Below are 25870 nucleotides of genomic sequence, written 5' to 3' on the forward strand. Positions count from 1 at the left end.
ATTCATTCATTCTCCACCATTGATCTTCTAATCTCATCTCCACTATTTATCTTCTCTTGTAAAAATCTATAAATAAGAGCAACAAAATCTCATTTTGAGAATCCTAACTTATTATGCTAATTATATATTGTCAAATTAGATAACTTTTGAGCCAATAGCAACTACCTTTTAAATCATTCAAGAAACTCAATGGAGTCACATGGTAACTTTCTTTTTTATCATTTCGATTAAACTTCATTTTGTGCTCCATCCTAGATTTGTGATAGTTTACACTAGAAAACATTTATCTTGCATTTGTTTCCTATTTTAAATTCTAAATTATTGCTCACATAAATAACTACACACTAAACATTATAGAGATGCAAACTACATAGCTATCACTTTTTGCAACTCATTTTGAATTAATTTTGACCTTTTTATCTCCAATACAATAGTCTAGTACTTAAGTGACATAATTTTTATCCTCTCGAAACATCAAACTCACCAATTAAAAACTATACACCTAAAAAAACAAAAACAAAAACAAAAACAAACAAACAATCCATTCCCACAAACTTTGAAAACAACACCTCCAAATATTAGAAAAAAATAAAAAATAAAATTCCTCTTTAGATCTTATATCCTCTCCCTCCATCTATTTAGTCTCCCTCTTTAATATGCTTTGGCTTCATCTTCATCGTAAATGTTGATGAAATTTTTTTACACACAGTTAGTCCAGATGAAATTTTTTGATAATTTACACCTAAAAATTTGACTATTTTCTTCACTATGCTCTCTATACATGAATTTTTTTTACACACAGAGTTAGTCCAGTTTGATCAACGTTGATAATTTACACCTAAAAAATTGACTATTTTCTTCACTATGCTCTCTATACATCTCATCGTAAATGTTGATGAATTTTTATTTACACATAGTCAGTCTTCATATAATTTACACATAACTAACCCAATTTTTTTAGTCAGGGTTGATCAATGCTGATAATTTACACATAACTAACCCAATTTGATCCAAATATTAATCAAATTTATTTAAATTCAAGACACCTAAACAATTGACTATTCTCTTCACTATGCTCTCTATATACTTCATCCTAAATATTTTTTACATACAAGACGCTTAAAAATTTACTTCATACTTCTTTAAACACCAAAAAATCAATCCTCTCTCCACACCTAAAAATTAATTTCATACTTTTTAGAAAACCTAAAAAAAAAACCTCCTATCCTCCTCATCCTCTATTGTTTTGGAACAACTCGCACATGCCAAGGCGGGTAGAGGCCAACTAATGGCACCACCAAATCAGGCCACATTAGCTACGCCTCTAAATTCAGAAGAATTATGCAAATGAGAATGAAAATGTAAAAATCCCTTCATAAATACAAAATAGTAATTCTACTCGGTGGACTTTTTTCAATCTCCTCCGATGCCTCCTCAAAAAAAAACCACATTGCAATGCCATCCAATTTAACCCATCCATCTTCTTCTCCTCCTCTCTTTAACCACCTCTATTCTCTTTAACAACATCCACATACAAGAAAGGCAGGCGTCCCTTTGTGATGTCAAGCTGGGAGTACTACTAGGACTAGTCTTTTTTAGACACAGTGGTTTGTTATACAGAAGATGACGCAGAGACTAGCCTGATCAGAGTCGGCGACAACAATAATAATGATACTGCAGATGCATTGATTAACTCCGAAAACATAAAATACAGAAAAATTCAGATTTGGGTCTTTCTTTTCGTGAAAAGAGGCCAAACGAAAAAAAAAAAAAAAAACAGGTACAGGGACTTTGAGGTGGGTGGAAAGGAGTTTAGCCATATCTGCACGCCATTTTTTTGAGCTGGGAAAATTGAGGTAAAACTCAATCGGCCTTGTGATTTCATCGAGGAGATTTGAGGGATTATGTGGAGGAAATTTCAGATTTGAGACCGGATTGCCTTGTTTTCCTTTTTGTTAGGCCGGCTTTGGAGAAGGGGAGCCGAAATCATGGTGTCTACAAGGCGTGGTTCAGCTGGCTCAAAGCGGGCCTCTTCATCCCCAGATCTGCCCGGGTCTAAGCGTTCCAAGGTCAAACTTTTCTGCCCATTATTTTTCCAGGCTTGATTTTGGGCATCTTGGTTCTGTGATTTTCTCTACATGTTTTGAAGATTTTTGCATTTCAGCTTGTGGGCAGGTCATTGATTTAAGTTTTTTAGATTTTTTTTTTGTTTAGGGAAAGTTTTAGACGCCCAGTGTTTTGTTCGGTTGTCGATTCATGGTGAGATATTGTCTAGCAGTTGTAATTTAGTGTTGAGCTTAGTGGGTTGTTTGGAGCTTTAGATTTTGGAGGTGGGTTCCGTTTTTTAAGATGGTTGTGATGGATTATTAACCATGACATTCATCATCTGTTGAATGAATTCAAGCCTTGTTTGCAGTTACAATTTGGGATCGAGCTTGCTGGGTTGTCTGGAGTTTTGGAATTTGGCGTGTGGGTGCTTTCCTTGTTGGCTAGTAGTTGTGAAATTACTATGGCACACATTATCCTTTGAGCTATTTCCCCTCCTTTTTCAATCTTAGCGGTTGCAATGTTAGTAGTTGAGGAATGGCTTTTTTCTGCACACATTGTTTCTTGATTCGATTAATTTTCTTCTAATACCTTAAGGGTTGCAATTTTGTTTTTATCGTATTTGCTTTTCCGTGGCTTTAGATTTGGCCTGTGGGTTTTCTCCTTTTTGGCTGTTAGTAATGAAATTGCCACAGTTCACGTCTTCTTTGCATCCATCCATAGCCTTTAAGGTGCTTGCATACTAGGATTAAGTATGTTGTTTTGGCTTAATCTTTAGATTTGGCATGTAGATTCCATTAAGGAATTGATGTGGCACATATCATCATTTGGTTCAACCTTTTATCCTTCTTAGATGTTGCAATTGGGGATTTCGTATGTTGGTATATGCGAACTTTAGAATTTGTGTGTGGTTTCTGATTTTTTGGCAGTTGCAGAATTGATATGGCATTCATCATCGTTTGAGTCAATTCCTTGTTCAAAAGAACATAAAAGGAGGTTCCACGGTTAGAGGCATTTTTATTAAGACTTACGTTTTTTTTGTTCCATAGACCGAGGTGCAACCAGAGGAAGAGTGTGTTCGTCCTGATGATAGCGTGAATTCAAAGGAACTGGCTTCTTCATCCAACCCCACTGAGCATCTGCAAGCCGATCTGCAAAATGATTCGAGCAGGGATGCTGTGATGACTGATTTGCCTGAGAATGCTAACAAGGCCAATGAAGGCTTTTCTGCAGAGGCAGAAGGTGCCGAAAAAGTTGCTGAAGTGCCTCCATCTTCAGGTCATCTAAATTTCATTGAGCTGGCTATAAAAATGCGCTTTATAGATCTGTACTAATGAAGATATGTCACAGTTTTCATTATTCTTGTCAAACTAAATTTTGTTTTTAAATGTCTTTAGAGGTGGAGAAGCCTAAGGCTTCCCCTGCAGGTAGCAGGTTCCAGAAGCATGACATGAGCCGTACTTGGGGCAAGCTCATTTCGCAGTATCAACAGGTAAACTTAGACCTTATATGAATTTCGAAAGAATAGGAGTAAAACTATTACATTTTTAAAATCAGGATTTGCTTTTCCATCAAAACCTAGAGCAAGTCGCAGTTGAGGAAATGGTCCAAAACACTTAAAATGTATTCAGGGTTCTGGAGATACCCTTACAGGATTCAACTCTGGCTGCATACTGCTGCACTTGAATGACAAGTGAATAAAGGAAAGGGGTTTATGGAGATATCCTTACAGGGTTCCACTATGACTGCAATCTGCCACACCTGAATCACAAGTGAATAGAAGTGATGAGGTTGCGTGCACACCCTACTTGATGTTTGTAGAATTATTACTCCTTGGACTTGATATGTGTGCTTTGAGGAGTTTCCTATCATAAGGAATCAATCAATGAGGAAGCTTTGAAGCAAATCCCATTTTAACAATACCTCTTTCGAGTGTGAGAAGCAGGGTAAAGAGTCTTGAAGACCATGAAATGAATTTTTTTTGGGGAAATGTTGTAACCTGTACCATTGCTTCATGTCAGTTATCTAAATTGACCTATTAGAAATGTTTCAAAACTCATAATTAATGGGAAATAAAACATGGTGGCTATCCATTTTGGCATCCGACTGTCAAAGATATTGGGCCTAAATTGAGTCCTATTTTAAAAAATCTTTTTCATCAAACAGCTACGTATGTTTGCACACATGCTTTTCTTCTTGTTGGTGTAAGTCTAACCTGTTTTCAGTCCCATTTGTTATTCAGTGGTGGTTACTTGACAAAATTCTTGTTTGGGAAAAGTTTAAACCTGTACTCTATTTGATTTTGTGAAGATTTTCAACAATATGGAACACATACAGTTGCCAAATACACATGATTCAAATATTTCAAAATTATCTCACACTCGACAGGGGTTTGGTATCAAATTGTACCAATAAACTAATTGAAAATTTCGGAAGAAGTTTACAACATTAACTGTCTGTCTCTCTCATTTATTGGCTATAATTTTGTAATGCCGTTTTATACAAAAGTGAATTAGAAGTCTAACTGGAAAGATGGTGAAATAGAAGATTCTCTCTTGAAATGATAATATGATGTGAAATGTGAGTTACCATAGTCGAGAGAATTGTTGTCTTGGTTCTCATCTTATTCTAAAACTTATTTATAAAATTTGACTTTTAAGTTTTAATATTACAAACAGGTGCATTAATTAACTGACATAATTGGTTCTCAAGTATGAGGAAGATTTTGATTCAGACATTTTAGCACGTTACGTGTTACTCACAATCAATGGAAAACAAGCTCTAGCTATTCATTTTGTCAACTGATAGTCAGAGATATTATAGTCAAACTGAATCCTTCCAATTTGTCAAAATCTATTTTGCTGGAAACCTATCCTGACATTCCAAATACAAAGAGTAGCATGTCTTTCTGATTATGGAGGAATGCCTTACTGTTTTGGAGTGACATTTTCACTTGATTGGTGATTGTTGGGCAAAATTCTTGCTTAATTTTTGAACTTCCATGTTTAATTGTTTTGGAATAATCCTCTTTACTTTTAGATTTGTTCTGTACCAGATGCTATTTATCAACTTTCCAATCATGTATTTGTGTGCCATTTTCTTGTTTTTTCGTGGTCTTTTCCAACTTTTTTATGGGGAAATATTTGAGCAGGCAATATAAAGTCATCTTTGCATGGAGTTTATCTCTAACATGGTCTATTTTTTCCTATCATTAGCTTTCTGTAGTTTCTTTGTTTGCTTATTTTTAATAATTGATAAGTATTGGTGAATTCATATTAGCAGAATCCAAGTGTAGAATTACGTGGTGCAAGTTTTAGCATTGGGCGAGGCAGACACTGCAATATCTGTATTAAGGATCCTTCTATAAGTTCAATATTATGCAAGTTGAAGTATACAATGGTAATTTTGTTATATATCCAGTTTTATTTTTTTATGGTAAATGAGAGTACAATTCTTCTTTTTCACCGTTGCAGTACATTTAATCTGTTCTAAATTGAGTTGCATCTTCTGATGAAATCAAAAAGCAGCAGGACGGTGCTGTAGTAATTCAACTCGAAATTTCAGGGAACAATGGGTGGGTTCAGCTCAATGGAAAGAATCTTAAGAAGACAAGTGTACCCATTAAAGGAGGAGATGAACTTATTTTTAGCTCATCTGGAAATCATGCTTATGTATCCTTTCTATTCTCCTTACTAACAGCTGTGTCAAAGACTGTAGAATCTTCTCAAATTCATTGTCAAGTTTTAATTTTGTCCATTGTTGGAATTCTCCTTAACTTTGAATTATAGATTTTTGAACTGCTAATAAATGAAAATATCACAACTACACCTTTACCTACTTCAGTTAGCATGACAGAAAATCAAACGGTTACAGGGAAGGCACCACCATTTGAAGCAAGGGCAGGAGATCCTTCAGCTGTAGCTGGAGCATCAATTTTAGCATCTTTGTCAAGTTTGCGGCAAGACTTATCCATGTTGCCTCCGCCTGCAGTTAACGGCGAAGAGATTGGGCAAGGAATTGATAGGCCTCAAATCCCTGCTCCATGTGATTTGTCAGATGGATCTATCTCTGATATTGAAGTGGCCGGCCAAGCAGGAAAGGGGACCTCTGACACTGCAGGTGCAACAGATATACCCATGAGTGAGAAAGCATCTGTTATTTTGTCTGCAGATATCACAGCAACCAATGATCATTTAAATCTTGATAACTCAGATGCAGGGATAGATACAGATATTGGGAAATATCCTGGTTTTGATGAATCGTTAAGACCTCTTTTGAAATTGCTTTCAACGCCAGGTACATGTGACATGGATCTAAATGGGAATCTTTTTAAACAATTATGTGAAGAGAAGAGGGGTTTTGGAAGAGATGTTGATATGTCCACAGTGTCTGATAAATGCCAAGTTTTGAAGGAAGACTTAAGAAAAGGAATTATGTTGGGCAGAGAGACTAATGTATCGTTTGAGGACTTTCCTTATTACCTAAGGTATGTATCACAATTTTTTCTCTATATTATCTGTTTTGGTTTCCTATTTTCTTTTTTCTGCTAAAGATGCCCATGTTTAGGGATCTTGAGTGTGCAAACATACAGAACAAAGTGCAAGCCATGAACAAGGAAAACTCATCTGGGCTATATTATAGAAAGCATATTATCATGCTAATTTTCTCTTTAAATTATAGAATCTTAGATCATCACCCAATTCATCATAAGTGGAAACTGAATCATGCAACCGCTCATTTTTAAATGATGTTAGAGTACAGCTCATAGATTATTAATTACTGTTTACTTGATGAATTATCTTCTGGTAATATATGATATGGAAAGAATTTTCCACAGCTGTTTTAGATTAATTCAATTAAGTAACCACTTGCCTTTACAACTGTTGTCATAGAATGAGAGTGGTGATGCCATCAATGCTTGAGCTCTCACAGGATAAATGGTTCCAATATAACTGGTCTGAGTGTTAAATTAATAAACCATAAGATTAAAGAGATTCCAGTTATTTGCTTTCCTATTTTACAACTAGGTTTGTGATTGTAATTTATATTTATCATGGTTTTCTATGATCTGAATTAATATAGCTAGATTTATGACAAATTGAAATTTTAGTTTGTTTGTTGCTTTTGCTTTAGAATATCATTCTCAAACTGTTTTGTGAAACATGCCAGTTTGTAATGTAGATTTTTTTCTATACGCTGTTGATGGTATTGTTAATATGATTCTGTGTAATGATAATTTTTAAGAAAGCATTTTAATTTTATAGTGATTCTAAAATGAGGCTGTAATATTTGAACTTCTGAATTGGTTTTGAAGTTTATTTCTACTTGATTGATTCTGACCAGTACCTGAAAGGTATACGAGGGCAACTGTCCTGTAAATGTGCAGTCTATTTGTGAGCCATGAGGCCCCACGTAGAGACAGTGTGTGTTAATTAGAAATGAGTGAAATATTCTAGTTCAAAGCAGTTTCGAGCATAGAAGCAAAAACCATGAAAAAATTGTGAGTAATTGTGTGTTGCCATTTTGTTGCATGTGAACCTTGCAACTTTTATCCAAATCTTGTGGTACAATTTTTTGAAGATTTAAACCTGAAAATTGTGAAAAAATTATCATAAATTTATGGAAATCATGATTAATTGCGGGTTTGACCAAATGCTTGCCACATTTGATTGCTTTTGCCAATTTCAGGCAATTTTTTTTACCATTGAAACGCATTCTAGTTGTTTTTATTCCATTTTCATAGGATTTTTTTGTGGAACAAGGGCTTTTTCAAGGATGATTTGAAGATTTTTTGGTCTGCCTTGCAGGGTCTAATTTGTGATTTTAATCTTGAAACTTCACTTCACATTCAACATTTTGCCCAAATTCTATAAGATTAATTTTTTTTCTTTTACAAAAGTCCCTCTGTATGAAAATGGATGGTGGGGGACATGTAGACAGTATCCATATGAATGATTATACCCTTTCCTTGTTCTTTATAAAAAATAAATTATAAAAATGCTCTTATGCCACGAAAAAATGCTCTAATTCCCAATCCTAAATGCCAATTCTCAGCATTTTCAGTCATGGTTATGTTTTTTATTTTAACTGAGAGGTAAGACTTGTAAATGATGAGGCAGACTCTCATTTTGATCCTGAGTATTTTGATATTATTAGGGTGGCGAATATTGATAGTGATGTGGTTGAATGAATCAGGATAGGCTTTGACATTAGAGCTTCATCATTAGAACCTGCAGCCCTTTAATGTAGCTCTCTTTGTAGCACCAAGGGTCATTGGCTACTTTCATTTTTTTGAAGAACTTCATACTTAGTTGGTAACTTGACTCTGAACATAGTAGATTGTAATTTAAAATTTGAAATTTTAGCATCTAGTTCTCATTATGCACCTTGCCACATAAATGAAAAAGAACTATATTCCAAAATTCATGGGATAAACTCGTTTTTATTTGCTCTTATATCTTTATGCTATGCCACTAGGTTTGAGTTTGAGTTTGTGTTTGACAACAATAAAATCAGATGAAGATCGGGAAGGAGAACAAATTTAGAAGAAAAATTGTGATTAAATTTGCCTTATATAAAATTTGATTATTTTTAAAATATAAATAATAAATTCACAAGATGATCAAAACAGTTTAACATGGATTTATAAATTTGTGTTTGTTCATACATATTTATAGTTTAAAATTAGAAATTAATTTGCCATATCACATACATGTATTATATATATAATAATACAAATCGCAATAAAAATTTAATTCATATTTTATAAATAAATAATATATATATTTTTTGATATATAAAGTGGCAAAACAAGGCCTCACCCGATTACAAAGGAGATTGCCTTAATGCAAAGAATTTACAAGTTTAACCACCATCAGTTTGAGGATTATCCTCTGGTCTATCACCCTCACAAAATCCCAAAATACAAACCATGGATTGCACAACTACTATCCAACCTTGGTTGCAGCAATTGTTCTGATGACTTCACTTGTGCACTCCACCACCATTGCTAGCTGTTGCCCTTGACTCCCTTGGCAGATCTTGCTCCACCTTTTCTCCCCCAACCCTTGGTGGGACCAGAAATGAGATATATGGGCTGTCAAAATGATAGTACACTTGCAGCCATCGTCTTCTTTTTGGCCCTAAACTTGCCCTTGTCATCGCTTGCTCCAACCATTGGCTCATACCTCCTAGCCAAAAGCACTGCCAAGATGGAGGCCACTTCAGAATTCATCATATATTTATACTCCAGCTCTAGGAATTCGTCTCCAAGAATCATTTTATATCTTGTAAGACCATATTGGACCTGCACCAAAACACCTGTTTCAATCGCCCATTCGAAATTCTGCCCTAGAATACCATCTTCTTGGATAGCGTAGGCAAATTATTGTCTCCATTCTTACCTCTGCCATCAAATGCACTCGCCTTCGCTCTATAAGGCATTCTGCCTCCCTCTCTACCAAGTTTGTGCCCAATTACGACTAAAATGTCCTTGCCATTAATGCCAACCATGTGCAGATTTAACCATCTCATCAATGCAGCTGTCAAAACCCTCTATTCACCCTTCTAGCTCGTGGTCCAAATCCCCTAACTCCAATTTTTCATGATCACCCATCACGTTAATTGCCCAATTCGAGATGTAGTCTGCAATTGAATTGCCCTCTCAATATGTATGTGAAATTCAAATGTTATCCATGGTCTCTAGAATAGCCTTAGAAGTTTATTGAGTTTCCAATTCAGTGTGCTCCAGCATTGGATGGGATTTAGTATAATCTGCGAGTCTCTGTAGATGAATTTTCCAAAATTTCAATCTCTTTCACATCCTTAAGGCCATCCATGCTGCTTGGAATTTGGCCTCATTGTTTATACCATGTCGCAATCGTTGTGCCTCCAAAGCTAGAATAGTCCCATTTTGGTCACACATGACATACTCGTGCTCGATGGCCCTGAGTTTCCTCAGGCTGCCCTGTCAAAATTCACCTTTACCCATCCCTCCTCCAGCAGGCTCCAACTCACATTAGCTCTGGGATCAGGAAACGAATTAAACACCTTGCACCATGAAGGGGGAAATAATATTAAATTTTAAACATATATGATATTATATTAACAAATTAAAAATATCAAATTGTATTGAATATTAAAGTATTCTTCCATTCAATATGGGGGCATAAAACATTTCATATGTGAGCGCATGATGGACCAAAGATTAGGGGAACAGTTTGAGCTGTGCTCGGCTTGTTTTGATCGAGCAGAGAGAAGGGGAGGCACAATACATGTATGAGACCATTTAACCAATAGTTACTCTATTTGCACTCAAGTTCAACATTCTCAAGCTAATGAATTCTTGAGAATCACTGAGTGGGAAAGAAGGGAAGGCAAATGTTTCCAGTTGGCTCTAGATGATGAGAGGAAGCTACGCCTGGATTGCGGTGATAGCCACTTTCTAAAACAATCCATTTAGATGCCTTGTGATTACTTAGGGCATGCGGTTTTTAATTTTTTTTACATTCAATTTGCAGAGTGTTCGGGAAGGGCTCATGAATTTTTTGGGTTCTTTGTGTGTATATTTGGGTTTGTCCAAAACGAATCAACAGCAATTTAAACATGTCATCTCGGTCTTGAAGCCCTAAAAAAAGCAGAAAAAGCCTTGAAATATATATATTTTTAAAAAACTGTCCTTTTATTTATATGAAAATGAGGCTAATTTCAATGAGTTTTCTTTAATGTTTTGGAGTTAACTGAATTTTGAACTTCATGGCTGAAATTCGGTGAACCCTGTACATAGTCTCTATGGAGTAAAATGCCTTTAAATTCAAAAAACTACTGTTTTTTCTCTCTTTTTTCAATGTTTGTGTTTAATTCAAAATCTGATTTTTTTTAATTAAATCCTGATTTTTGAAGTAATCTATTTTTTTGGTTTGCTTATTCATTCCTGAAAATGATTTTCACTGCTATGGTTGGGCCTTGGGAGTATCCTTAAGCAGAGGTAAAAGGTTCATGCACTTTAGTGTGAGATTACCCCAGCAGATTGTAGAAGATTGAGATGTGTTGTAAGGAGGAGGCAGATTGTTGAAGATTGAATATATATTAAGTTAATTTTCCAATGGTGGTAAAGGATTCATGTGCTCCAGGGTGGTGTTATTTCTCTATAGGGGAAATGGGTACGAACATAGACATGGTGAGCATGCAAGAAAGCTTGAGTCTTACATGTTCATTGTTTCTATTCATCAAAATGGTATATGATTGAGACTAAAGTTCTCTCAGGATGATTTTAGAAGTAAGACACTACAAAAACAAATTCTATGAAGGCTTTGAACATTAAATATTCTCTGGTTTTCTCTAAAATTTACAAGGCAAGTGTAAAACTTACAGAGTTTGATTGTTACAATTATATGGGAACTAATAGTTCACACGTAAACGTTTCTGTCAGGTTAATGTCCAAATGCTTGTTGATTTTGTTGCTGTGAAAGCACCTGACATGGATACATTTTGAATTAGGGTTGATGCTGCTTTTCAAGATTGTTTTGGCCAGGTGGAATTGACATGAGCATCATTATATTGTTGTTGTCAGACATTACAGCTGTTGCTAAACATATCTGGTGGATTGTGGCATACTAAATCTTATATGACACGGCTTTTTATCATAGAGAATGCATGGGCTATATGCACATTCCTCAAAAAGCAATTGTCCCATTGCTCTATATTAAATTTTTACCAGGTTCTTCATGTTAGTCACCACAAAAAAGCAAATGATAAAAGGACCATTCATAATAAATTATAACCGCCTTTATAGGGGTGCTTCTATCTGCACTTCCCAGAGTCTTGAGTGTTTGTTAAAGAGTATTCATATATTAATGCCAGAGGTTAACATCTAAAAAATGGTAGACATGCAGAACTCAAATTCAAATTGTTTTATGGTGGGAAATTGATGTGTACTGGTATGAAGTGAGAAGGGAGGAATGTGTTGTCTATTGGCATTGGATATTGATGCAAAAGATTAGATTCTGCTGTGTAGTATATTGTTATGGGGCATTATGACTACCCATCTTCTCTTCATTTGATTTCAAAAAATAATGCAGTGTTCAGAGCTTGCACTTTTCTCTGATACTCTTAACTGTCATTATGATCAGCTGTACTGGAACATTCCTACGTGTGGGTGGACAATTTTGCTCTGAAGCAACAAGAATTCTTCCATTCCTATCTGTGGATGAACAATTTTGCTCAGAAGCAACAAGAATTCTTCCATTCCTATCTGTGGATGGACAATTTTGCTCAGAAGCAACAAGAATTCTTCCATGTGATTTTGTTAATGAATGGCAACCTCTTTGTACCTTAGACGATTGAATATATGTGAACATGCAATTTTATATAATGGAACATGGTCTAGTTAAAATTTTCAAAAAATATTTATTGTGGACAAGAATTAGAAATATCACCTGAAGTTACATGACTCATACAACTTGTGCCCTGTTATCAGTCATACAAATTCAGAATAAACTTGCCAAAAAAAAAAATTAATAAAGAAAGATATATTCTGTGATACATTCATTTTTTTTGATTGGTAAATTCGCCTTGGAGGGTGTCCTTTGGCTAAGGGGTTACCTCTTTTATCAAATTCGTCTAGGACTTGGACCTGGTGTTCTCCATTGTGCATGCCTCCTGGGGGTTTGAACACACCTCTCCACTTGAAAGCTTTGACGATTCACCATTTGTGTTTTGACCATAACACATTTATTTAGCAGATATCAAAATGAACACAAAAACATTTTCCAAAGAGGGAATGGTCGCTATAATAAAATTTGCATCTTCAATGTCATTATCCTTGTTTGGATGTTTTTGAAGTATAACCATGGAACTCAGATTTGAACTCAACAGCCATTTGTTTCTCAGGATGTTCCTCCACAGCAATGGTGGCTTCCCTGTGTAATGTGGTGGAAGCACGTATGTGTTGACCACTGGTGCCAAGTTGCACTTTTACTTCCATATGGTAGTGAAGTTGCTGCTCGTTGTTATGTTTTATGTGGGGGTGAAGTAACAAATTTATACAGGGATATATTAATAGTCACTAATGCAGATTGAAATTTTCATTTTCTTGAATGTTAGTTCTGTGGTAGAGTGGTTAATGCTGATCATCAACATACTGGAACAGCTTATTCTCATGTCCCATCTTGCTTATTGCTTTGGTGCCAAACTGAAAGATCTGATTTGGTTACAATATATCCAGACTTTTTGAAGAATTGTTTTGATATATTTGTTGGTGTGTTAATGTTGCTCCTAGCCTAATGTTGGGATTATACTTGGTGCTAGTTTCTTTGTTGTGAATATATATCATGTGAAAAAAAATAAAAATCATAGGCGTTTGGGGCTGATGTTGGTGCTGCAACTCTTTTTTTGCATGAGACCAAGTGGTACTTGTGTGGTACATGGTTGGAATAGGAATTTACTTTGTCACAAGATATTGGGATTGATTGCTAAACTTTGTTGGAAGTAACTGGTCTGAGAACTTTCTAATTGAGTTTATTTTCACAGGTGTCTGCACAGATAAGAAAATAGTTCAATTTTTTATTTTTTATTTTCTCTCTTTTATTTGCCATGTGATGGTCTAGTGGCTATACATGTAATAATATAATATTTATGTATGTACATATATGGGATTACTTACCTTCAAAAGCATTTTGGTAGTGGACCTTTGATGGTACGTTGATTTTATTTTTTAACGAGTTAAAAGCACATCATCTGTTGATTAAGGTTGGATTCAGTTATAAGTTTTCTAGAATGTATTCTACTATTCTTTATGTAAAGCAATGTTCTTTTATAACCATCAATATTTTTTGTTTGATATCATTGCATAATTTCTATCTTTTTTATTTTACCTAGTTTTTGTTGATCTTTCAGTCAGGGTTCAGTTGTGTTCCATCAGCAAGCTGATAATAAATTTATCATGTGTTTGCAGTGAGAACACAAAGAGTGTGCTGATTGCATCGACATTCATACATTTGAAAAGGAAAGATTTTACAAAATTTACTATTGATCTTCCTACTATAAGCCCCAGAATATTATTGTCTGGTCCTGCAGGTTTGTTCTCTCTTATTTTATAGAAATCCATGTAATCAGCATCAAAGTGATTTCAACTTCATATGATATATATTTCCTTTTTGTAGGTTCTGAGATTTACCAAGAAATGTTGGTGAAGGCGTTGGCCAATCATTTTGATGCAAAATTGCTTATATTTGATAGCAGTGCAATGGCCTTAGTAAGCATTGTCATTTCAGCCTCTGTAAATTTATTCTAGGTTGGAAGTTAGAGGGGTTTGACCAATTAATTTGTGGAGTGGGACATAAGTAATCTGGAAATGCTATCTTCCATCTATGGTGCATAAATTATTCCCCTAGTTTTATTGCAATTCCCTTTTCAAAGTGTAACAGGATTCAACTGGACATATCAGTGCGAATTTTTAAGTGCAAAGGAATGCTATAATTGCTAGTGTAAACCTTTTTTTTAAATTTCAATTGGATGCTTGAAATTAGTGTTTATTTTGTTACATTCTCTAAACTATATTTTTAATCTTGCTGTTTTGAACAAATATTTTAGGGCTCATCAGTAAAAGATGCAGAAATTTTGAAGGAGGCCCCGAAACACGAATGTAAATTCCTTTCGTTCAAACAAAGAATAGGACATGGGGATAACTGGCCATCAAAAAGTAGTATGCCATCGACCACAGAGGCAGAAATATGTACTTGTAACCCTGCTTCTGCATCAAGTTCTCAGTCAAAACAGGAGACATCAGCTATACCTTCCTTCTCTGCTGCTGCAAAACCACATACCTTTAAGACAGGTAGTTATGAGACTTGGTGGGATTTTGAAGAATTTTGATAGTAATATCAGTCATTTTTCAATTTAACTTACACTTCAAAGAGATGTTCATTTTTGGTGCTTATTGGGTTCATTTTTATTTTGTTAGGTGATCGTGTAAAATTTGTTAGCTATTCTCAGAGTTCAGGCTATCTATCTCCTACCCAGGGTCCTTCAAGGTATGGTTTGTTAGTAAATATTTACAAAAACTTGTCCATGAAATTTATTTTGTAGATTAGGTGTATGCTAAATGACTATGGTATGCTGCTATAGGATAATGAGTTAGGCTGATATATGAATGTTTCCTCTTTGGAACAAAGAGGAGGTTATCCTTATGCTTTTATAGATAAAAATTAGTGACTACAAAATGTTCAAATGACTGGTTATAGTTCTTATTTGTAGTATGTAGTATGTACTACTGTGTAGATTGGTTTAAACACTTACACAAAGCAAATGGTAAACATCGACACAGGAGGAGCCTCAAATTCTGATTATTGGTGATTATTAGATGGATGCGGAATTAGCATGCACTGTGGAATTGTTAAAAGAATTTTTGACCTGTTCCCTAAGAGGTATCATGAAATTGGTTAACTTCTCTCATCAGGAAAAATGAGGATCAAAATCTGTGAACATGCAAAACTCATTAAGAAAAACCTGGACAAAATGAGTCTAAACCTAGGATTGAAGGTCCAAGCTGAAAAAGATAAAATCGTAAACGTTGACTCCAAGAATGATTTTCCGATAAGGAGTGTGAATGGGTTGTTACTAAAGGGCCATCATACTAGTTTGCACTTAATATTCAAGAGATGTTGAAAGTTACTTATATAATATAAAGAAGTGTTTGTTTACTACACAACCATTGGGAACACTTCTGGGTATTGTGATCTGTAAAGAAGGCATATTGGTAGACCCTATAAAGGTTGTTGTGTTCTTCCAGTTCCACCCAATGAGAGGGATGTGTATTTTAAGGTTGTACTGGTCATCTAGAAAATTTAGTAAGAACTATCGCATATAGAAAGACCCTTGGAGGAACTCTTTGCACAAAGATGGATCATTTTTGTGGACAGCACAAGAAGAAGAAGTATTTGCCCTCTCAAAGGAAAAGCTAGCAAGCAAAGGTATCCCCCAATTCCCAGATTGGAGTAAACCATTTCGTGTGCCTGTCAATGCCTTAAGGCACAATTGACCACTTGGTGTACTTTGCAAGTAGGAATTTATTAACCGGTGAACGAAATTACACCAATACAGGAAAAACATGTCGCTGTGGTGTATGCTGTACAATTTTTTTGATACTCTCTGTTAGCTCACTCTTTGTTTTTTGCACTGACCGTAAGGCTTTAAAGTATTTATATTTAGCTAGTAAATCTGTGCTTCATGGTTGTATTTGCCATTGGATTGTGTTGTTTCAAGAGTTACAGTTCTCTATGATGGTCAAACCTGGGAAATACCATTATGTAAATACAACTAGTGTGTGGGGTGGTAGGATAGTTGATTGAGATTTATATAAACACATGTATTGGATCCTTTGTTCTATTCATGAAATAAAATAAAGATTAAGGATATTAAAAAAATGATTTGTCAAATGAGTGGTGACAACTGACAAGTGTTGGAGAATGCAGATGTTTATATGCATACATTGTACATCATCATTATCAATCCATTGTCACCTGATTTGTTTCTTATTTTAGCTTATTGTAAAGGATGCTTGATTTGCAGGAGTCATTAGAGCTAGTGACTATGGTTACGTTTGTAGTTCCATTGCTAATAGGGGAAGCGATCTACTTGTTGACTTATCCATTCTGTCAAAAGGAACAGGCTTACCTTTAGGAGAAGCTAGATGTGTTACATAATGCCTTGTGTCTAATGGATCACAAAACAGTTGAGGAGAGTCTGACAATGTGATGGGAAGTGGCACTTGAGGTTTTAGTGGAGTTTGATAAGGATGAGTGCATGCAACTAAGATTGGGGTGCCCCATGGAGGAGTAATCTGATTCAATGTCTAGCAGTAAAGAAGAGCTTTCAAGTTTAATGGTACATTTTTGATGACGACTTTGATTATTTAGTGTGCTACTCCATGCTTGCAGCTAAGTGTTTTGTGATTTGTGATTTGTCATGGTTGAACAAGTGAAATAGATAGTTTTGTATTTTGATTTTCTGATTTTGACCGTCATTTGAGAGACAGACTCTTATAGATCACAGTGTTACTTTTAATAGAGTCCAGACATATATTATTTTCATCACCATTGGCAGTATAACAATCAAATATTCACATTTGCAATTTGATGTTGTTATTTTTACAAATTAAGTTTTTGATTTTTGTGACCAATTCTCATTGTCCGCTGCTTAATGTCATGGATGTTACATGAATTTTATCTCTTTAGATTGTTCAATGATATGTGAATTGATGGGGGATGACAGTGGGATTTTTCTGATACCTGAATTGATGAGATTGCCTGATGGACTAATACTTTGTGTTTGATTGACATAATTATCTCAACAATCAAGAAGCATAATTGGCCTAATCTGTTTACTAATTGAATAGGGTGACAAGTTACACCTGAGCTATGCCTAAAGCTCATCCATACATTCAACTTATATACTCCTTCCAACTATAGGGTAGGGGATTCACCCATTGTGCTCCCCTGTGATGTATACAAGTGCATTGTTATGTTGAAGAAGCACCCCAACTTAAAAGAAGTCTTCTTTTTGTTCCTACACAAAAGTATCATTCCATAGCTAGCCACTGAACTCATTCCATAGTATTTTGAACCCATGGCAGTTATATAGCTTATTTCCATAGCAAGCTTTTGAGATGAATCTAAAACAAAGGTATTTCATGGAGTAAGGAATGTAATCTGATAGGAGTCGTAGATATTTATGGAGTATATTGATATTTTGTCTGAACTCAGTATTTGTTCTCCCAATTTATGCTATCTCTATCCTATCTCAGTCAATATCTGGTCAAATCTTGAAGATCAAGAAACTTGAGGGTGTTCATACTAATCATGTTCCTTGATCAACTTTAGCTGGGGATTGACAAATAAGGTGGCACCAATTCCATGAATAATCAGTCATTAGTATTGCTACCATGAGTGATTAGCCACCAAATCTTGACTCCAGCTGGATATGAACATCAAAAATCATTTATGTAAGTTGAGAGGAATAAAATGATTGCAGAGATTAAATTTGATCATGAGTGACAAGAATAATGCTGATATGTGGAAAGAGAAGGAATAAAAATCTTTAGCTGGTTACTCTGGATATAGTGTTCCTCTAGTTAGTGATTCCCACACCATGGCTGTATATTTTATCAATTCTGGAACAGTGATGCTTTGCCTGGTCGCTTTGGTAAATGGACTATATAGATAAGGAAGTCATGCTATCATCTATGTATGCAGCATGATTGGAGCTCCTTCAGCATTTGCATCTCGTATTATGCCTGTAATGTTGCATTCTTGTGTAATATACATAAATATATGAGTTGTCAATGGCAAATGGGAAAAAATGATACTGTGGGATCAAAATTGATGATGACAATCCATATCAAACAAAGGCATGAGAAATACAGTCCAAATCTGCTGATGATTTGTACTAGTTCTAGTACTATGGTTGACAATCTTGGATGCTAAGATTTTTTCAGTTTGTTCCATAATTAGCTATTCTTTCTACGATTTAATCAGAAGAGATTGCCTCAAACATATATAACTATATAAATATAAATAAAAAAACAAAAGACATGAGAAATGGAGTCCATGTTTGCTGTTGATTTGGACTAGTACTATGGTTGGCAATCTTGGATGCTAAGATTTATGTTAGCAATGTTAATGTTAGAATAAGAAAGGTAAGACACAGCAATCTGAAACTTAGAAAATCTTACAAGAACAAGATACACAGAATATTATCCTGGGAAAACCCTCCACCTGAGGGTGAAAAACCCAGCCACACCAAAAATCAAACTTTATTGAAGGTACAAACTTGAGTACAATGCTCTCAAACTGAATGATCTAAACACAATGGTTAACTTTTAACAATCAGAAGATGAACCTGATACCATCTGAAACTGAAGGCTTCTACAATACGACCAGCACATAAGCTTTCTGTAACATGTTATAATCATATGCTGAAGACAGAGAAGAAATAAACGCTGAAGAAGATACAGAGATGGTACAGAAAATACTGTTGAAAAACTCATCCTCTGAAAGATCACTGATGCATATATAAAATAGTCTCTCACATCTGAACTTCACCAACCGCCCGAAAACAATTCGCAACACACTTAAGGAGACAAGGCAATGCTCGAAAATGGCCAGTGCGAAGGAATACGAAACGTCCATAGTTCTCGCACGAAATATTCTTGTCGGCATTTACTATACATGCCGCTACATAAACGGTAACCAAAAGAACCACGAAGGTGATGATTCAACTGACCCTTTCATCAGATGGAATAGAAAGAAAACGCTGCCAGCAAGGATGCAGGTCGGGGACAGTTATCAAGGAAGCCGTTACACATCAGCTTCTCTTTGAAGTGTAGGAAGAAACCATCGCAGGCATAATGAAATCTCCTACTGCTAAAACATTAACAAGCAAGAATACCCAATCTTGAAACAAATTGAATAAATCTTAGCAGCCAAGCTTATCAACTGTAGTAATTGTACAAATTTTCAGCAGACTTGGACTCTATTTCTCATGCCTCAGTAAATTGTTATTGATTGTCATCATTAATTGCAATTCCACAATATCATCTTTTAGACTTTTTCACACACACACACACACATATCTGTGTGTGTATACTGTATATACATGCCATCCACAAAATATGGGATTTTTTTCACCATTCTATCCCATCATCCTCACGATATCACTCAGAGAATGATAGGTTAGCAACTTAGCTGTGATCTAACTATTAAGTCTTCATGTATATATGGTTTTGGCATAGCAGGTGGAATAGTCCAATTGGCAGATCAACAAGGCCTTATACCTATGCATCCTCCATCCGATTAGGTTCTTCTGGCCTTAGTATGCCCCACTTTGGCTTACACTGTCTTGAAGGGGCTGCTAAGTTGTGTAAATTGGATTGCTTTTAATTAATCACACCATATGCACTCTGAGAATAAGAAGAATATTTAGAAGAAAAATGAAAATCTAAGATACTAAAGATAATGAAAGTTTTGGCCAAATAAAGATAATAATTTAAATTTCCTCAAAAATTCAAAATCTAATAAATCTATGTCAATTTAATATCAAAACATAGTAGGGGAAAGGACCCAGTAGTTGAGCATGTACCAATTGTTGTGAGGGTTGTTGATACCTTTTGTTCCAAAAATTGAACAAATAAAACCTATTGTTTGAAACAAAAAATATCAATTTTTGTTAGGAAATGTACCAACAGTTGTTAGGAAATGTACCAATAGTTGTTAAGAAATGTACTAATATTGTAAAAAGTAACCAATCAGGTGATGCCATGTCAGCTGCACAACTATTGGGGTCTCTTTTGCACGCCTATTGGTCTCACTTTTTTTTGGGGCTGTTTTGGACACCTTGGCAAAAAGCATGCTGATGTGGCATCATATTTGATGACGTGGCCCTGAAACCTTAGTTATTAGCAGGGGACTTGCCAAGTAAGCTGCTGTAAAAAAATTGGAGTGATTTGAAATTTCCAAGTAGGATTTTGAGAAGCGCGAAGTTAGGGTGCACGACTACTGGGTCCTTTCCCCTAATCATTCTCACAAAAGTTTGCTCATTGATAAATACTTAATTGAAAGTTTTTTGAAAAAATTGCAAGTTGATAAAAATTGTCCATAAAGAACATGCTGGTTTAAACCTCTCCTTTGCTTGCTGGGCATCCAAATGAGTAACTGATCAACTACAAAAGTAGCTATGCACAATGTTGAATTGTAGAGTTCCATCTGAATTAAATGATACAAAAAATCTTTTGGGTTTAGAGTCTCTAATACGAGCTCTCTCTCACAACCCGTAGCTGTTGTGGTCCAATTTGCTGGCATTGTTCTCATAAATATCTCCAAGAGAGGAGATTGTTTTTATGTACTTGATTTACTCTATTTTATGACCCATAATTGACACTAAAAAGTTTCATGACCAGTTAGCATCCAAAGATGTATAAAAAACATAAAAACTAAAGTAAGTGCAATCTGCCTTCCAATTGAACTTTCAAAGATTCACTTGTTTTTATTCTCACCACCTTGACCACTCATTACACATGATCACAGGATGCAATGTCTTCTGCACTCCAAGCATCCTCTCTAATAAAAGATAGTTGTTGGAATGTCTTGTTTCTATGGCCTTGAGGATATCAGTCCTTGTAAATGAATTTTAAATAGCCAAGAAATGTTGATTAGAGATTGACAAATCTTCCAGATACTCTCTAATGCATGATTAGCTCATATATACAGCAATGAATTCAAATATATTTGGTTTTATCTGTCCTGAGCCACTCACCCTTCTTATTTGCAAACTTGTGCACAATCTGTCACTTATGCGTACATCAGAGGTCCGGCCTCCTATATAGACCATTGCAAAGAAGCTCATTGTGGAAAGTACCACTTTTATGTTTATTCACAACGATTGACTTCTTTAGTCTTTTATGAAGAAAGGACCAAATTATCTTGAGTGGCAACTAGCATCAGAGTACCCTACCCTCTCTACCCGTTTCATTTTCTTTATTGTATGTTTGTCTCCGTACTTGGACCAAATTATCTTGAGTGGCAACTAGCATCAGAGCACCCTACCCTCTCTACCTGTTTCATTTTCTTTATTGTATGTTTGTCTGTGTACTTGGGATTGTGTGTGGGAAAAGTGGTGCGATGAAATGGAAAATGCGTATTCGGGACTTGTCCACACACCAATGGGACTCTTGGTGCAAGTTATGGAGCTATATGGAATAACTCAACTTCCCAAGGGATGTTCCATTGTTCTCTATCTCACAAGACCCCTCAAGCCAATGTCTTTGCTCTCAGATCATTGAGCAAAGTGACTTAGGGATGACAATCATGAGAATGAGGGATGTTTGATCAATCTAACATGAATGCAATCCTAAATGTGCATGATACTAACAGATATGAATTACTAACATGTATATGATGATAAGATGAAAGGATTAGTAAAAGAACTATCCTAACATGATACACTCGCTTAATATGATTATTATGATAAAGAGAAATACTTCTAAAATGCTTATTAGATTATTTCTATTCAAAGATAGACTAAAATGCTTGATAAAAATGAGTATAGATTAGATGCATAAAACTTGGATCCTCAAAATGGAGAAATGAGGGCTCTATTTATAGGAAAAACAGGGCAATGAATGGTCAAGATTGGATAATCTTATCAAGGGCCAGGATTGAAAGTTAATCAATCCATGTTTACAATTCTGACCAATGAAATGGTGACAATTGTCAACAAGAGACTGCTTGAGAGGAGATGTAAGAAGCATTAAATGCTTTAGAGGACATGAAGGTTACCTTAGGAGGTAAGGGTTAAGGTTAGGCTAGGGTCATCCATTGGATAAAGCTTTTACCCAAGGGGTAAACTCTTGTGCAAGGGTTAAAAGAAAAACCATGGTCAAAGCAATGAGTGCTTGATGAGACCCCTGGGTTAGATGTGGGTTGAGTTAGAGAGAAAGTCTCTAATCATGCAAGAGTTTTGAGTTAACCATTAATGGTTTGGAAGACTTTCAAGGTTAACTTGTTGAAGACATAAAGCCTTTAATGGTTACTAAAAACTTTAAGGGTTTGAGAAGTGACTTCCTTTTGCTTAGGGAGGTGACAATGTTTAGGGGATGGGTTAGGCTAATTTAGAAGTGATTAGAAGAATCTAGAAGGGGGGTTAAAGAGGCAAGTGGGAGATGTAGGAGAATGCAAGTGGATGGGAGGGTAATTTCAACAAAAATAGATGCAATTTGCATAAATGCAAGTGGGGGATTTAAATAAATAAATTAGATTTATTTATTTGTAGTGAACAATTTAATTAAATGTAAATTTAATTAAAAAGAGTAGAAAGGGGATGTAATTAAATAAAGTGATTTATTTAATCAAATGGATATGAAAGACCTAGGTGAATTTATTTAATCAAATAGATGAATGTGAATGATTTAATTAAATTAGATTTAATTAAATAGAGGAATGAGAATAAAATGAACATTAAATATTCACTTAGGAAAGTGGTCATTTTTATATGTCTACAGCCTACAGGGATGATATGCAAAAGGTACCACAATTACAATTCTTGATTGCCTTATAATAAGGAGAAGAGGTAACATGTAATAGGATTCTTATTGCGAAACAAAATATAGCGGTTGTTCCATGTTGTTGCATGTTATGCTTTTCTGGTAAAGTGCTTCTTGTAATCAGCCTTTTAAGATAAATGCCCAAAATACCAAAACTGCTCTACAATTTGTTCAGTTTGTGAAGGGAAATTTTATTCAGACAGTGCCCTCAAATTCAGCTGCCATTTGCAACCTAAATATTTTAGATTATATTATTGGTGCAGAATCATCTCACTGTATATGTTTACAGTTTTACCCCTTTGATGTTCTTGGGATGCCCCCATGCCGATCGTGGATGAAATGGGAAGTATATGATCGTGGTTGATATCATGGTGTATAGAATCTTTAAATTATGTAAAGTTGTAAATAATTATTTATGTCACATAAGAATGGCACTGATAATTAAAAAAAGGAATAAGACCTAGTGTTATCAATTTTTCTTGTGTATGTAGACATTGATGCTCTATGCATGCAGAAATAGTGTATATGTAAAGGTGAATTTTTAAATCACTGCGAAGCCAGACGTCTATTTGTCATATAATAACTCCCATGTGCATGCTTACAAGAGAATTTCTTTCAATTTTATTTTATATGATGTCTGAATTTTGTAGTTCTAGAAGGACCATTGATTTATATTGCCTCATCTGATATGGGGTTGGGTAGGGGTACGGATACAGGATTTGGGTATGCTGGTACAGCAGTTTTTTTTTCCTTGGGTATGGTACGACGGGGTATGGCTGCATCATATATATTTTAAATTAATAAAATATAAAAAAAGTGACACTCATAATTGACAATAGACAGAATATTTAAATGCCTCATACTCTGCAAAAAAGAAAAGCTTCAAATTCATAATTCAGTGACTTCTCAAATGTCAATACACAATGAATATTAGATCTCAAATCCTTTTCACCCCCTCATCTAAAGAGATTTTAGTCAAGTTCTGCAACAATAACATCTAGGTCAGCACACTCAAAGAGTTTTTGTGAAATAGGTTTTTTTTTTAATTAAAGACATTAGGTTTACACAGTCCATGTTGATTGAATTTGAGAGCTTCTGGATTTGACTGTGTATGTTTTCTCTATCAACTTTTCGAATCAAACTCTAGGTTTGTTTTTGTCATACAACTCGTGGTATGGGCATGTTTTAGGGTTTTTTAGCTGATAGTCTGTTTCCTGTGGGAATGTTTGGTATGGCATAGGGTGCAGCCCTGTTGCCTTGGGTACCTTGTGGGTATGCTAGTATCCTGGATGTTCTTGGGTCGTTATGGTACTGACTGGTTGGTATACTGGGGCTTATATAGAATAAAGATGAGCTTGCTAAGCCATATGCTTTTTTTGCTTCAAAAGGCCATTTAGGTCAATGTTGTATCATCTTATTAGCCATTCTTTGTTTTTTCAAGCACATTATTGATTATTTCTGAGTCTGACTATGAAGACTATTTTTTATCGATGTGGAAAACTATATAGAATAGTCATACATATTTGAGTTTTAGGTCTTGGCAATTTAATGCCATATTGCTTCCCCAAGTAAGTAAAACCTGTTATTATTGGGTTTTAGTGAATGCGATTACTATGAACCAGGTGAAAGATGTTGCTGATTGGTAATTTTTGATGTAGATTTGCCCTATACTTGTGTGACTGGCTATTTACTTTGTAAGCTCATTACATTCATTCACATACATGCACAAACGGTTCTCATTGTTATATGTGCAGCACTGTTGGTACCAATGTCCAATGTCTGTCCTCAGTTTATCTTATTTGTTTATTTTAATGTTTTGCAGGGGTCCTAGTTTTGGTAACCGAGGGAAAGTACTGTTAGCTTTTGAGGATAATGGATCATCTAAACTTGGTGTTCGATTTGATAAGCCAATTCCAGAGGGTATTGACCTTGGAGGGCTATGTGAAGATGATCATGGGTTTTTCTGCAATGGTAACTCTCTGGCATCAAAATTTATTCTGTAAGAGATGATGTATAGCACTATTTATGAGCAATGTGTCTAAAGTGTAGTGTGTGCATGACAGCAAGTGACCTTCGGTTGGAAAGTTCTGCTGGGGAGGACATGGACAAGCTAGTTATCAATGCTCTTTTCGAGGTAGTCACATGTTTTCTAATTTTTCAGTAGAACTCAATTCCATGATGCTTGTTTTTATATCTTTTAATATGTTGTATCTGTTTTCCATATTGTAACAAGTGAAAATGAAAATGGTCTTATGTGATACTAGTTATCAAGTATGTTTTAAAATGTGATGTATCTGCTTTTTCCAGGTTGTGACAAGTGAAAGTAAAATGGGTCCTTTGATACTTTTTATTAAGGATGTTGAAAAGTCAATAATAGGAAATTTAGAATATCATGCTGCATTCAAGAGCAAGCTTGAGACACTGTCTGATAGTGTTGTTGTTGTTGGCTCTCACACACAAGCTGACAGTCGGAAGGAAAAGGTAATACAGCTGTCATATGCTATGCGATTTACTTCTGGTACTACAAGTGTGAGCTGGTACCAAGTTTTCAATTTTGTGCATTATGATGTAAACCTGTATTTTATTATTTACTGGCATTTACTGCAATTTTTTGATCTTTGTTATGTTTTTTGTTTGACAGTCACATCCTGGGGGTCTTCTATTCACTAAGTTTGGAGGGAATCAAACTGCCCTTCTCGATTTTGCATTTCCAGTAAGTTTTTTTGATTA

The 25870-nt window shown here is 35.2% G+C and overlaps 1 protein-coding gene across 2 annotated transcripts in view; it reads left to right on the top strand.

The window, feature by feature from the left end:
* Positions 1–1413: 1413 nt before the first annotated feature.
* Positions 1414–25870, top strand: part of LOC131030867 (uncharacterized) — a 52452-nt gene continuing 27995 nt past the window's right edge. Inside the window, exons 1-15 of one of the 2 annotated variants that reach the window (XM_057961811.2) lie at positions 1414–1856; positions 1960–2069; positions 3096–3324; positions 3444–3538; positions 5329–5445; positions 5574–5717; positions 5835–6532; positions 14000–14121; positions 14208–14299; positions 14638–14881; positions 15008–15077; positions 24963–25111; positions 25204–25274; positions 25448–25621; positions 25782–25853. In XM_057961811.2, coding sequence (XP_057817794.1) covers positions 1989–2069; positions 3096–3324; positions 3444–3538; positions 5329–5445; positions 5574–5717; positions 5835–6532; positions 14000–14121; positions 14208–14299; positions 14638–14881; positions 15008–15077; positions 24963–25111; positions 25204–25274; positions 25448–25621; positions 25782–25853 — 2358 coding nt within the window. In that variant the 5' untranslated portion in view covers positions 1414–1856; positions 1960–1988. Of the gene's footprint in view, positions 2070–3095; positions 3325–3443; positions 3539–5328; positions 5446–5573; positions 5718–5834; positions 6533–13999; positions 14122–14207; positions 14300–14637; positions 14882–15007; positions 15078–24962; positions 25112–25203; positions 25275–25447; positions 25622–25781; positions 25854–25870 lie in introns of both variants that reach the window. The other variant, XM_059213550.1, reaches the window with a different exon arrangement.

Source organism: Cryptomeria japonica, chromosome 10, assembly GCF_030272615.1.
Source record: "Cryptomeria japonica chromosome 10, Sugi_1.0, whole genome shotgun sequence".
Taxonomy (NCBI): domain Eukaryota; kingdom Viridiplantae; phylum Streptophyta; class Pinopsida; order Cupressales; family Cupressaceae; genus Cryptomeria; species Cryptomeria japonica.